General features: G+C 40.0%; 2 protein-coding genes across 2 annotated transcripts; both read right to left on the bottom strand.

The window, feature by feature from the left end:
• On the bottom strand, window positions 1-3,521 carry LOC116708669 (uncharacterized). Its single transcript, XM_032546623.1, has 2 exons — window positions 2,166-3,521; window positions 1-848 (listed from the first exon to the last, which is right to left on the bottom strand). Exons 1-2 carry the CDS (start codon window positions 2,299-2,301, stop codon window positions 232-234), a joined length of 753 nt encoding a protein of 250 aa, XP_032402514.1. The 5' UTR covers window positions 2,302-3,521; the 3' UTR covers window positions 1-231.
• A 2,736-nt stretch (window positions 3,522-6,257) lies between these two features.
• On the bottom strand, window positions 6,258-14,935 carry LOC116708660 (endophilin-B1-like). The gene is made up of 10 exons (XM_032546606.1): window positions 14,329-14,935; window positions 14,082-14,223; window positions 12,253-12,381; window positions 11,092-11,225; window positions 10,902-10,994; window positions 10,696-10,779; window positions 10,579-10,602; window positions 9,941-10,030; window positions 9,337-9,437; window positions 6,258-8,809 (listed from the first exon to the last, which is right to left on the bottom strand). The coding sequence occupies exons 1-10, from the start codon at window positions 14,383-14,385 to the stop codon at window positions 8,191-8,193; spliced, it is 1,473 nt and encodes a 490-aa protein (XP_032402497.1). The 5' UTR covers window positions 14,386-14,935; the 3' UTR covers window positions 6,258-8,190.
• Window positions 14,936-15,269: the final 334 nt, after the last annotated feature.

The raw sequence follows: 15,269 nt of genomic DNA, 5'->3' as shown, positions 1-15,269 counted from the left end.
TTTTCCACGAGGGCGATTTACTTTTTAATTGATTTTTTTATTCATTACAGCAAGCCCACACGATTCTTAATGTCGCATCAGAGTTGTACTCAGCAGAAAAATACAAGCTCATGTATAACAAAAACAACCTCTTAGACGTATAAATATATATATAAAAACAAAAAGTAAGCAAAATGCCAGTTTTTTTGTTTTGTTTTTTTTTGCTGTGCATATAGTTATTTTGCAGGCAGTTCATGTGTCTCCTCTGCCCTTGCTCAGAGTTCCCACCTGCTCGATGGCCGTGCTCAGCTGCAGGTAAACCCTCTGCACGTCTCTCGCTATGATGACCAGAGAGCCTCTTATCATATCCAGGTCCACCTGTGAGGACAAATCCTGCCCCTCCAGCTCGGACGGGAATGAATTCGCCCCCGAGCTAAACGCTCTGCCCGAACCTCCGGGCCTCTGAGTCGGCTGGTGTTCGCTGCCGCCACTCCTGCTTTCTGACGCGGCCTCCTCGAGACGACTCAGCCGAGCCGCATCCTCGTGTCTGCCGCGCAGGATTGCCTGCAAGGTGGCGTTTATTCTCCTCTCCATCTCTGCCCCGTCCCGGCGGAGCTCTGCCAGGCCGCGGTGCAGCCCGAGAGCCTCGCGTTCCGCCTGCGCCCTGCACGCTGACCCCTGACCCGGCGAGCTCTGCTGCGACGCCCCCCTGAGGAGCTTGTCCAGCTGGCTCCTCAGAGGCGCCATTCCTCCGCAGCACCGCTCCGCCGACTCCAGCAGCATGTTCTGCCTCATGTGGGAGTCCTCCAGAGCGATGAAAAGCTTGTCCCAGTGGGAGAGGCCTGCATGGTACGGTGTGTTTGATGACTCTGGAAAACACAGGAGGATTTAATTGTACAGACCCGTAAAGGTTGTATGATACCATGTGCCAAAATGAACATGTATTAGTAGATTAAGATGCATCATAGAAGAGGGGAGGTAGATTTAAAGAGAAACTTCGTATTAGAAAAGGTGTTGTTTCCTTGGTGAGCTCCCAAACCTACCACCCATTGCCACGTATTTGCTGGTGAACATGGACGGAACACTTTGTGAGCAGAAATTTGCTTCTGAAAGTGTTGATTTCCTGGAAATTTCTTGTATTTCGTCTGATCTCAACCACAAACCTTAACGTTATCTTTGGGATTTTTCTGTGATAGGTCATCATTAACCAGAGTGGAAGGTCATGGCTGATCTTTCCTCCTTCCACGTCAGGGCTTGTATGGGTATCTTGGGTCAGGAAAAGGGCAGGTAGCATATCTGCAGACCCCACACATCCTGGATACAAACTGTTTAGGCTTTTACCTTCGGGGCACCGCTTTAGAAAAAACAAACAAAACAACAACAACAACAACAAAAAACAACCACTGCAAAAACAGGTTGTCTCTCTGATAAACACTTAACGGTCAGAGTGCCCAAATAAATGCCACGCATATTTCCACTGATTAAACCTGGTCTTTCTATTTAGAAAAAAACACAATATATGTAAATATTTACAAGAGAGAAAAAGCAATAGATTTGTCAAATTAGGCAAAGGACATATATATATATATATATATATATATATATATATATATATATATATATATATATATATATATATATATATATATATAGCATATTTTCAGCAACAAGGCAATTCAAAGTGCTTTACATTAATTAAAATGAAATGCAAACAAAATAACAAACCAAAGGAAAGAGCAAAAGAAGAAAGAAAAAAAAAAGAATATAATAATGTTGATCCAGAGTATATAAACTAGATACTCCTATTCAGGGTTGCTAGATATTCTCTGGACTTTCTAAGAAGGCTCTACATTTGTAAAAGTAATGAGTACTCCACAGTACTCCATATATGCCTAATTTGAACATATTAGTGCAAAGCCTAAAATGTAACACCACTGAGCAGACCTTAGATGAATGAAGTTATCTTGAAGTTTATTGAAAAGTTGAAAAGAAGCAAAAAAAAAAAAACTACAGTTAATCTTTAAAAAACCCCAAAAACATAATAGTACACATTCAGAAATCAACTAAAGTATTTGTATTTTAATTAAATCCAAATCAGTGACAACATGTTGCCAAGGAGACATGATAATCCTTAAGTCTGTCCAGTGAAAACAGCCAGCAGGGGAAATAATCAAAGCAAAACTCACCCTGCTGTTGGTCCAGAGAAATCTCGTTGCCGTAGCTGTCTGCAAAGCCGTCATCGTCCTCAATCTCAGTCACACATAAAGACGAACCAGCAGCGCTTAGCACACAGAGCACACCCCACACCTTAAACACATGCATGACAGGGCTCTACCTCCTCTTGTTCTACTGTGTTAATTCTGTTTTTCTGTGAATTTTGTTTAGATTTACTCGCGCTGCTCTTGTTTTCTCATTTACTCCCCCTTCCCTTTGCGTAAAGCTCTGCTCAGTGAGCTAAACGTTGCCGTTTCTGACTTATAAACTCAGCAAGAGGGAGGAAGGAGGGGGAACCCTGAGGAGGGTGTGTGGAGAGTGGGTGAGTAACGCTTCCATGGAGGTAAAGTCAAAAGTCACGCTGACATGGAAATGTGGGCATTATGGAGAATGAGGACTGAGGGTGGACACGAGAGGGCACATAGGCAACCTGGGGTAAACTAAACGAGACGGAGGGAAGTAAAGCAGGAGGAACAATTCCAACTTTTTATTTTTGCAAACGAAAACAGAAAGATTAGCAAAAAAAAAAGGTCACTTGTTTCTCCAGACAGCAAGTAATATTGCTTTGGAAGAACTCCCGCCAAGTTCATGATCTGAATCTGGTAGAGAGTCTGTGAATGGAGCTAAAAATGAGGGTGATGGCAAGGAGGTCTTCATCAGCAAAGCTAGGCTGCTAAATTATAGGTAGGGTTTAGTTTCTGAATAGTCAATAAAAATATTTTCCGCTGATTGCTTAGAAGAGCATTAATAATTTTCATGCAGTCTTTCAAAAGAAAATGTAAATTCGACCAAATGTAAATGTAAAGGTGGGATTTACATTTGCAACTCTCTTTTGTCCTCTGCTATTCTGTTCTTTTTAAAGTTGCTTTTAAGAGACGCCCGTTTCGTCTCCAGTCGGTAACAAGCTGCTTTGTAAAGTGAGAAATCATTTTTAATATAAATGCAGTCGGGGGTTTGATAACTTTTGGTTTGACTGTGTGAGTTTTGTTCAAATAAATTTCTAACCAAACTCCAAACTTTGTTTTTAAATGAATAAATAAATGAACCAACAAATAAATAAATCTGAAGTTAACTTTACTAACTCGGTGTCAGCAATGAATCGCTACTGTTATTCGTTTTCTGTCTAGTTTTGAAGTGTTGCTGTCGTTCTCTTTGAATAACCCACTTTATTTAAAAGTGCTAAAACAACTCTGCTATTATCATACCTCAATTGGGGTAGTTTTTTTTATTTCAAATTGATAAAAATCTATCTTAATTTCAATCTAAAGACACAGCAAAGTAGATAAAGAAAAAAAACCTATGTAAACTACTCCTGCTGTTCTGGGTACATACAATGCGCTGTTAAAAACTGAACTGATTTAAAATGTATCTTATTTTTCTCGTGCAAAAAAAAAGCTTCTCCAACAAGAAGTAAGAATTCACATTCAGCTCTTTCTGTGTCTTTGAAGCTCCTCAAATAGAAAACTACAGCACGTCATCGCCGCGGTTTTATTATCCTGGGCTTTCAGAAACGTTGTCTTCGCCACTTTAAATTAAACATTGTTGCTAAGCTGCAGGTTTAAAACTTTATTTCTGGCCTGCATTACATTTAGCTCGGTTGCCTGGTGACCACGTTGATCAACCGTGCGAGCCAACAGGTGACCATTCACTGCGTTCTCTGTGAGGCCCGCCGGCCTTGATCTGGCGGTTCAGCAGGTGCTGCGTGTTCAGCTGCAGGAGCAGGACACGCTGCGCCCTGACCTTTGTCTCCCTGCAGACCCTGCAGCCTGTTCCTCATGCTGCACACGTCAGCACGCGTGTCTGATCACCTCGGCCTGGCCGTCTGGGTAAAGGGAGAAACCCGGATCGACGCTGGTAGATTTATCTGAGGAAAATGGACAACCTGCAGGAAGAGGCGGACGAAACGGGCTGGAAAACACGAAAAACTTTCCATGGTAAAATTGTGAATTTTCCTAACTTCCTGGTGTTGCATACATACAGCTCTTTTTACTCTGATGCTTCAGCAGCAACAGGGAGTCTAGTCTGAGTTAACAAGATTACACACACACACGCTCAGATTTATAGTGACATAATCAGGGTCAATTCAGATTCATGGCCTAGTCAAAGTGCACATCCATCATCCAGTCTGACTGATCTTAATTTGTGGAAAACTGTGAAACCATTTGACTGTCTTCCAGTTCACAATTATGCTCCGCTGTGTCATTTGGACACAAGCGTTCATATGAGCTGTTTTCTCCTAGACCAGCAAATTATTCTGAGCCACAAGAGTCACATTTATCCTCAACCGCCAGACGCCGCTCACCGCCCTCCACCCTCCACCCTCCACCTGCGTGCCGCACCTACCGCTCAGCTGGAAACGCTTCCCACATGGCAACCAGTAGGAAAAAGAGACAAGTGAAGGAGATGGAGAAAAAAAAGTAAAGAGAGAACAATTAACAGATGCAATATCAGTAAAATGTTTACTGTAAGTACCTCCTTGGTTTTTTTTTTTTTAACTTTCTCAGAGCAGGAGGGGAGTTGGAAGCAAACAGATGTGGCGTTTTCTGACAAAGTAGGACAATAGGAGTTGTCAGGCAGAACTCACAGCAGATGTAAACCATCAACGGGACCTCACTGGCGAACAAAACCGCGTGCTAACACGACAAACTGAGCCAGCACACGCCATTTACTGTGCGGTATTTTGTTGGGTGTTTCCCCGCTCGTCCCCCTGTGTGTAGGATGGGGAGGGACGGAAACAATAAAGATACTGTTAAAACGCAGCCTGCTAATGGAAAGTGGGGTAAGCAAGGTCTAAATCTGTTGAAATGACTCAGTTCTTGACCTAGTGATTGTAACTATCACAACAAAGCACGACTGAATGGGAGTCCAAATATAATATTTATATACATGTAAAAAGTACGTCTGCATCGATACATTTTTCTTTTTTGCACATGGGTTTTCCCCAACCATTTCGCCTTTTGTGTTCTGTTGAATAAGTGGAGGGAGGATTTTCTTAAATTTCTCTACTGCAGAAATCAATCATTTGAAACGGGCCGAAATACAATTCATACACGTTATGAAGAGTAAGATTTTCTCTCATTGGTGAAATACGGACATACTGACACCACTTCGCTCTTTTTCTGTTTGCAATTTAAGTTATTTTAAGATTGTTTACAACATAAAAGCCCAATAAAGTGCAATAGTTATGGATACAGCACTAGAACATGTGCAACATTTCAAAGATGCAGCATATGAGCATGTTAGCAAAAATCAGGTCAGCGTGCAGAACTTTGGGACCTGGCAAAAATATAGAAGAATAGAGTTGAAACATCCCAGCAATTTCCTTTGTCTGAGCTAAGGAAATTGAGTTATCTTAGTTTCCTTTTTCTTCCTGTATGATGCTCTGCGAGACCATGCCAAAGGATGGCTCTGATATCTGTTGACGGAAAGCGTTACATTACGGAAGCATGAAAAGTAGTTGGAAGAGTGACAGGGACTTGTTGCTTCAGGGTAGTGGGAAAATACACCCAACCGTGGACAGATTGAGGAGCTTCTATTCTTGTTTAGCGAGTCACTTGAGAGAAAGTGACATTATTCCATGTGACTCCAAGCGGGGGCTGGACATTCGGGCCTCCGAAAGCGTATTCATTGGTGTGATACAAGCATCTATGTTAGCGAGCCAAGAGGCTCATGACAGATTGATGCCACACATTCTGCATCTGATCGAGTCAATCTGTTTGGACGGCAAAGGAGCCAGAAGCAAAGGCGAAGAAAAAGAAGAGAAACAAACACTGAACTTTTTGGATAGTATTTAGGTGTTTCTATATGCGAGCCAGTGATTGTGTCGCACTCTAACAGACCTCATTAGTGCGCTATGTGAACCCAGGCGGTGCAACTGGTTTTTAACAAGGAGTTCTCAGAAACAAGCCTTGCTGGTGAAGAAAGATTCTTGTCACACTTGATTTGCTCTGGTATGACATCACCAAAGGTTTTGCTTCTTCATCTTTACCAAAATCCAATCGGACTCCAAGCTGGCGCTGACATCAGCTCGACGAAGCAACTAAATCACAGGCTCACAACAGGCCGGGCATTAGAGGAGAAATGTTATTACTGTCCAGCCCCAGATATATTTGTGCATTGGGACAAAAGTGTTGCTTTTGGTGTAGGAGATTACATCAGCATGTCCGTTTTAGGGTCCCAAAATTGGCCTAACAAAACAGAAACGCAGAAGAAAATCAACATCTGGATATGGAAACTTTTATCCATTTCACAATAAAAGAGGCTTTAAGAAAATTAAAGTGGTGAAAAGAAATGACTGGGCAACATATATAAAGAAAGAGCCAAGTTTGTGTGTAAAGAAGCATAAAGATTCATTTGAGGCTAGCGTGTTTTCACCTCTTGGGCTCTGCAACACATGAACACAAGTGAGCCTTTCATATGGAAAACAATCTCACCTCAGAGAAACACGAGTAAAGAAGAGACATACAGTAAGTAGCTCTTTAAAGTGATACAATCTCTACAACTACATTTACACACATGTACAATTGGCACAACACTTGATACGTTTGGTGATTGTCTGTGAAAATACAGACTTAGTTTCCACTTTACACTGTAACAGTCAACCCAGTTTTTTTTTGTCTCTTAAATATGAAACATCTATTATATATGGCTACATTTAAATTCATTTATTCTGGCACTAAATCAAGGCTAAAGGGCAAATACTGTATCATCATCAACTTAGAGCAAGAAAAGCTCAAAATCTTAACATTGTTAAATATACAAAAATGATCATCAGCTTTTCTATTGCTCGTCAAAACGGGTAATTAAATTTTTTTATTTTTGGACGCAACAAAAGCCTATGAAATCGCGTGTCTGAAGTGGTTATACACTTATAATTGCATTAAAAAAAACCTGGGCCTGTGGAAGGTTTTAAGGTTTTACTATCTCTAGTAGAGCTGTCTCTACCACAGATAGCTCTAGTAGAGTCATTAGGCTGACCATCATGGTGACAGCAGCTGTCGTTTGTGAGCATAAAGTTTCTCATGCAACAAAGAGTTGTTTTACCTCAGATGTTACCACTGATGAAAGTATGAAATGTTTGCTGATGTCTCCAATCTTATTAAATCTTCTCTATGTTCTCCACAAAAATTATTTGGAGCAGCAACTTTTTTCAGTGTCCGAGCCAAATGAATGACAGATTCTGTATGAGCATTTTAAACTTCCCCTCCAGTCACCATTTGTAGAACTGGATTAAAGTGACTTTATATGACCACACATGTTGTAAGATAACTAGCTGCAGGCAGACTAACATAATTTTAGTTCCATGACAGATGGGAAGCCCCCTTTAAAACAGAGGCTAATTATGTGTAGAAAAATGAGATCTTCAGCCAATTTCATTCATTATCTCTAATTTTTTACACAACCACTTTATAGCTGTCGACACAGTCGTGAAATTTGTATTTGCTGACACCCATTTGCATCATAGTGACAATGTTGGTCAAAGCTGGAGCAGAAATGCACATGCTTGCTGTAGAGCACTTTTAAATCTTGGAGTAAGGAGCCGGTCAGTTAGGTCTTCAAGCTAATACTCTCTGACAATATTTCTGCTGACTTCCATCTCCTCACTGGACAAATCCATATATAAATCTTTGCTTTATGAACTCGCATCCTAGCTGAAGACCTTGGTGTCACTCTGATCTTCTTGGGTGGCACATGTGTCAATTTTGTGTTCCCTCTGCAACATCTGGAAAAATCCAGCTGCTTTGTCTTTGACGTTGAAATGAATATAACTATCCAAAACACAACTGAGAAAAAAAAAAGTTGTAAAAACGATGACATGAGCCCTCTAAAACAAGCACTTTTACAATTACGATGGAGTCTTCATAAGGATAATTAACCCAGCTTGGCACAACTAATGTTTGAGTCCTCTAAATAGAGCAGTAGCTCCATTATATTATTATATTATATATGATATTGTGAGAACCAACTGTGAAGTGCTCTAAATTGTCACAACCCCAACTAGACATCTTCTCCATTGGTGACTGGCCGCTCATGAGTTTCATTGGCTGCTTGGGAATCAGGAACCACATCAGTGGATGCTGTGATGTCAGCAGCTACGGCGTCTCCCGTCTGAGTCTCATTTTGGATGGTACTTCCTTGAGGAGGAGGCGACGCGACTGCTGTTGTGAAACTAGCGGCACCATCGGTAAAAGTGGCATTGAAAGTCCGGGTAGAGTCTCTCACAGCAGAAGGCAAACTGTTTGTTCCCTGATTTGTCCTGCTGGGTGAAGAAAGCTCATCTGATTGGCTGGATGTAAATACAAGATCAAATGTTTGGTCTGTCAATAACTGATTTTTAACAGCTGGTTGGTGACCGCTTGATTGACCGGAAGTACTGAAGGCGCTGTTGTTGTTGTTGTTGTTGTTTGTGTGATCAGATGAAGAGAGATCTGTTTCAGTTTTTGGACCGATAGCAAGAGTCCACGAGTCCTGGTCAAAGTCTGGTAGCTGGCGAACTACTTTGGGAACCGCAGTGACCTGATCCAACCCGACAGGCTCACCGACAACATGGCTGCTGATTGGTGGCTCGTTATTAACTGCTGATTGCCAGTTATTAGAGCAAAAGACAGCTCGAATCCTGAAAGTAAAATGAGAAAAATGTGAATATAAAGATCATAAAACAAAATCACCTGATATTAGAGTGTCTTACAAATTGATATTTATGGTAAAATGTGGGAATTCAAGCATACTCATGGAAAGATAAATCCAAATTTAGTACAAAATTCTCAAGCAACCAGTCTTTTTTTTTTAGGAATATTTCTTTAGACTGTAAGTTAAGCAAAAACACCTAAAACAAATAAATTCATCTGAAAATAGTCATGTATTTGAATATAAATGTGTAAAAGGCAAGTTAAGCATTAAAGAACATTTAGAAATCATTGAGTACTATTTTCACATCAGAAGCTTTCAAGGAGGTTTGGCTCATTAGAAATAAAGTAAAAAAAATAAAAAATTAGAGGTGGTCCAAAACCTTTGCACACTACTGCACCTGACTAAGAAGTTCTACAGGCCTAGTTTTCATTGTTGTTATTAAAATACAACAGTTGTTATCATTATCACATGATGAAACTTCTTCTTTTGAGGTTGTTAATAATAAATGCAGACCTGGACATCTGTCTTTGCAGTTCCTGAGCGTGTTGGTTGCCCTGAGCGAAAAATGACGCCTGACCGTCCACAAAGTCCGTAAGGCTCCGCATGTGGTTGATCTGAGGAAAGAAATGGGCAACGCGACATTTGACACTGAATAGTACAGACGCTTACAGAAACATGGTCACACATACTCTGTCTAGGGTTTGTTTTAACTAGGGATGCACTGATTGCAGTTTTCTGGCCGGTCGTCGATTACCAATCTTTTAAAAAGCTTAACCTGCTGATTCTGATTTTAGCCGATACCATTTTTTTTTTTTTGTCTGAAATGTTGCGCAATGTAGCAAGAAAGTTGTTGAGTTGGCAACAGTGGGGTAACTATTGTTAATTGTAAACATGCAGACATAACTTGGTGGGCAGGTCTATCAATCAAACCTTTCTCACCAGAGCACAAAAGAGGACAGTGGTTGATTCTTAGACATTTGCCAAGCTAGATAAAATCGGCGGATAATATCGGCTTCATATGTAAAAATCGGCTGATCACCGATCTCCCAAAATTAAGGAAATTGGAACAGATAAATCGGCTGGCCGATAAATTGGTGCACCTTTAGTTTTAACATACATGAGTGTTGCTGATTCCTTCAAGAGCCCGTCTTGTGATTTCTGACTGCCGATCGAAAAGACTCTGACAGATCCTCAGCTCCATCTCCGCCTTTGTACACAAACACAACTCGTTAGATGGCACCGTACATACTTCAAATCAATTATTTTGGTTCTGAGAAAATATCTCCAAAGTCTCTTTCATCTCTTTCAGATGAACCAAAGTTCTCTACTTCACCTGACCTGGAGTACTGAACCCGCTGTTGTTATTTAACAACAGGGATTACAATACAATACTTGTACAGCGCCGATAAGTATTGTAAGCTGAGTAATTTCAGCTTGAATAGGTAAGCTTTTATGGTAGTGTGTTCTATTTTTATTTATCAGAGTAAAGGTGGCTTTACTCTGATAAATCCACCTTTACTGAAAGGTAAAGTAAAAACATCTGAAAGTTTTTACAAAGACATTCAGATTTGTCTTTGTAAAAATGTGGAAACCATTCATTCTTTTCTTTCCATTTCATAACAATGCACCATTTTCTGTTTGTGACATTAAAAATGTCACAAAGGTGAGGGTGAGGGTCTATTTTCCATCAACTAATCTGTCAGAACTGGCAGAAGCACACTATCTGATTGAGCTTAAAGATAGAGATGTTTGTACCTGAGAGATTTCCTGAGCCCATATCTGTTTGGAGAAAGCATAAAAATAAATATGTTAAAGCCCAAATTATAACGTTTGTCTCTTTTGTTGTTCACGTTTCTTCAAAAAGAATCGAACCTTAAGCCATTTAACACGCAGGAAGCTGAACATGTAGGAAACGTGAGACAGGTAGTCATCATCCAACGGGTTCGCATTCAGGTTCTGGCAAAAAAAAAAAAAAAAAGGGATACAGGTCAAAGAGGATGTTACAATGTTACAAGAAAATTGTCATGTTTTTACTTTTAGTATCCCACACTTTGGGGTAAACTACAGCTGCAGCTCACCCGGGCCTCTCTGTCTGCTTCATGCGCTTTCCTCAGCCTGGTCTTGGCTATATCCAAGTCCAAACGCTTGTTCACCAACATCTTATGCTCATTCTGTTAAACCGTTTACAATGAAACTGGGTCAGAAGCTAAACGCCTTAAATGGCTGATAGCAAAGGAGAGGTAGTAAGAGACAAGAGGTGCGTTTCACCTGGATGGCTCTGTATTCACCCTCTGTGAAACTCTTCAGCGGGGTGAGAAAGTGAATGTTTGTGCATTCTGCAAACTTCCTCTCGGCTTCTCCCAGCTGCTTCTGGACCTCGCCGGACCTTATCAGAGCTGTTCCTGTACGCAAACATTCAGTGGATAAAAACACCAGGTTGATATGATGTCAGTGTGAGATCAGGATACACAATTTCAGAGCTTTTGCAACCTTTAGTGTTACAGAGATAAGCCCACATTTACATGGCTGGCAGAAGTAGTTTGGTTTTTCAAAATTGTATTACTGCTTCAAGACAGAAGAAAAATGTCCATCTGCCAATTGTATTAACTTGTTTGGACTTAAATACATATCCTTTGTAATTAATTTATTAAGCAAAAAAAATAAAATAAAAATAAATTAGAAAACCACAAAACACAAGCAAAAAATCTGCTATAGTTGTTTGTACAAGTGTGCAGACCTTACTAATGTGAATAAAAAAAAAAGAGTGAAACTGGTCAGAGCTTGACATCAACACTGATGGAGATAAAGGGATGTTTTCCAAAGGAAACATTTGAAATCTCCCAAAACTCTGAGGAAAAATTAGTTATGGTTTGATAAAACCACATTTAGCTTTTTGATCACAAATCCAAATGGGAAGTTTGATACAAAGACAACAGTAAATGTCACTATCCAACAGGAGAATGACTTCAGCAGAGGTACAGTTCAGCTTCACAACAGACTGAGCTCAGAAGTAAACCTGACAGAAAATCTGAGACATCACCTGATGAGGAGTAGATTTAATTGCTGTCTGGTAGATTGGGGAGAACCTTTGAAAGGTAACTTGGGGAAATGCAGCCAAATGAAGATGCAGGAAGCTGATAAACTCTTGCCAAATCAGACTGAATGCTGAAATCGAATCAAAGCCTGCTTCAACAGTGTTATTTTATAAGTTTGTACGCTCGTGCAACCAGGGTGTTGCAGCTTTACTATTTTAAAAAATATATTTTTCCCCCTTTCCAAGTTACTGAAATTGAACTGCGTCAAATGCCAAAATCTGACATTTTAACGTAATATCAATTGTAAAAAAAAGAAAAATCTGATAACATATCATATCCACCTAAAAAGGGCAAAAGTTAAGAAGGCAAATGGTGCAAACAGATGCAGACTCACCGTAGGGTGTGTTCGATCCGATCTCCAGCCCAGCCTGGGTCATTTGATCCCCCAGTAACTCGTGAGCATGGGGTCGAGGAGGGGCGCTCCATTCCAGATGCTCGTACAGGCGGTCCTCTAATCGAGCTCCTATATGTCAGGGGTTAAAAACAAAACAAAAAAACCCCATTAGAAATAATTTATTCTTATAGTTCTTTTTATAGATACTGACATTTAGGACACTTAACTATAAATAACCTTATTGGCATATGTCTGCTTTCCTGTTTCTCCATAAAAACAATAAAGCTCTGCAGTGGAGTTCTGAAAATTAGAATTGACATTTTATGAAGCTTTGTCTTTAATGCTCTTGGCAGCCCAACAGGCCACTTTACTGATAGAAAGCAGACCACGTCCACTTATAACTCTATTAGCTGAAGAAATTGAAAGCAAAAAAACCCCCAACTCTATTCATCTATACGAGTCAATTACAGTAAGAGCAAACACACTAATTCAAAGAAGATGCATGGGGTAGAGGGCAAACACTGATTCACAGCCCTGCAGGAGGTTTACATAGACTACAATTATATTTATGATTATGCATTTAAGGACTCAATGTTTATATGTACATGTATGTTTTCTTTTCCTGACACATTATCAAAGAAAATGTGGGTAATTTAGCTCAAGTCTTATTTTTCATAAAGTAAATATATTGCTATTAGCTGCTTAGTTATTTGCATCAAATCACCACTGAACACATGTTTTGTTTTGGTATTTTTTCTTGATCAGGCAGATTTCCTTTTTTAAAAAAAACAAAACAAAGTGATGAATCCTTTATACTTTATCATCATAAGTCATCTTTTAATGATACATTTATGGTCCCATCTCTCTGAAAGACCGCCTGAGCGGCACTGGAACACAGAAATTTTGCAAAGTGTGTCTGTTATGATTTTACCTTTCCGGTTTTCCAGATGTTCTACCATGTGTGCATGTATGTGAGTGACGGTTCTGTGCCTTCAATTTCAGCATTGCTCGAATTGATTAAATAGTATCAGCATGAAAAACAAACAAAAACAGAATTACAGAAACTGACTTGTTGAGCTCTAAATTCTTAGTAAAACAAATTCCTCATAGACAAAATATTTAGTTACTCGTGTAGTAGAGACGTAGGAGGACCATTTCCTTTTTACATGAACAGTAAGGTGAGTTGCTCAACTTTAATAAAATTGTTTGTTTATTCTTTGAAATTATGTTGTTCAAAGTTCAAAAGTAAGGTTTGATTATCTGTAAATTTTTAGTTATTGTTGCTTTTGTCAGTTTCAATTGATTTTAGTGACCACTGTGGGTTTTTTGGTAGCCAACAAAAGTCAATTGAACAATTACCCATCCATTCTAAAGGCTATGATTTTAAGTAAGAACTGTTATGAGAATAATTTAAAGTAATAAAAGTATGAGAATAAAGTAATATAGAAGTCAAAATAATAAAGAATAAAGTAGTATTACGAGAATAAAGTCATAATATTACGACTTTTGCTTCTGGTAATATGGCTTATTTTTTTCTTAGTATGGCCCTAATACTCTGTATCGGTCACACTTTTTACTCTAATCTGAATAAATACCAATTCCTGTTAAATCAGAATATAATCATACAAAATATGTTCACATTTTACGCACAAACTTATTAGATAATTAGATTTTGGTCTACCACCGATCTTGGCACATTTTCTGGGGGAGACTCTGATTTATCTAACACTTTTTCGTCTCCTGATTTATGTTGCTGAGCTTACTTACATATACCACTGTTCCAACTGTCCCAAATAATAGCAATACACAATAAATTGATAATTTCTCACCTAGACTAGGTTGCAGTAGCACCTCGGTTTGAGAAATGATCGAGTCCGTCCAGGTCTTGGTGGCGTCCGCCTGAGCCAGGAGTTCCTCCAGCCCGGAGTCCAGCTCGGTCTTTTCCGCCTGGCCGAGGCTCTCTCCGGTGTACTGGAGCAATGTGACAAAACGACCTTATTGTCGACAGCAACGGGAGACTCAAGTTTATTTTAATAAAGCAGGTGGACATGTGGAGCGCTGTCTCTCCTCATTTACCTGAACAGCTCGGTTTATGAACTGGCCAGCATCCACAGCCAGCCGCGTCAGGTCCATGACGGAGTCCTCAAGGTCGGCCGTCGTCTCCGTGGAGGCGCGGCAGCGGAGGTCACTAAACCAAATGTTCACCTCCAGCCGACCCACGCATCGCCTCAGCCAGGCTAACACCTTTGCAGGCACGGCAAGCCGTTGAGATACTCAGTCTGGCTGCGAGAACAAACGTCGCATCCGGCTATTTACAACACGTTAATATACGGGGTATTATTGTTTCTAACGGCTTGCCATACACGGAGGCCGACAGAGCGACGTCGGAGACATGAAGCACTCACCTGCTCGCCGCCGTCAGTATTTACCTATTATCCACTATTATCCACTAAGGGTGAATAAAGGACGCTCAGAAAATTGACTGGCGTCGCTGTAACGTCAGGCTTTTAATTTGTGTCTCTAAAGGACGCTATTGTTTCATTAATGTCCAGGATAATTTAAATAAATGCTTCGGACAGCCATTAAAATGTCAAATGACGTACCATGGTAGACATTAGCATGCATTAAACTGTTTACACTGACGTAAACATGACGAAAATCCTGAGAGAATGCAATGACTTGAAGGATTAGACTTCCTGTTCAAGTACACAATAAAAGCATAATCTATCCACAAAATGTTGCACTTTTATACATATAAAATTACACATGAAGTACAAAATAAAAAAAAACATAAACTTGAAAAATGTTGATCTCTAAAAGAAAGAAAAGGAGAAACAAAATCTAAACCAACAGCTCTTGAACACAAAAACACCCTACAGGTTCTCTCTCAAAGTAAGCTGCAAAAACAGCCATGAGTTAACTAAAAGAAGAAATGCCACAATAACAAATACAGCCACTCTCTGAGTGTCTGAACGCATAATGGCGCAACAGAAGAGCCTGCTCTGCAAGCAAAATTT

The sequence above is a fragment of the Xiphophorus hellerii genome, chromosome 19 (assembly GCF_003331165.1).
Source record: "Xiphophorus hellerii strain 12219 chromosome 19, Xiphophorus_hellerii-4.1, whole genome shotgun sequence".
NCBI classification, from domain to species: domain Eukaryota; kingdom Metazoa; phylum Chordata; class Actinopteri; order Cyprinodontiformes; family Poeciliidae; genus Xiphophorus; species Xiphophorus hellerii.
Note: the sequence above shows the minus strand (reverse complement) of the source record. Positions and strands in the feature narration are given on the sequence as shown.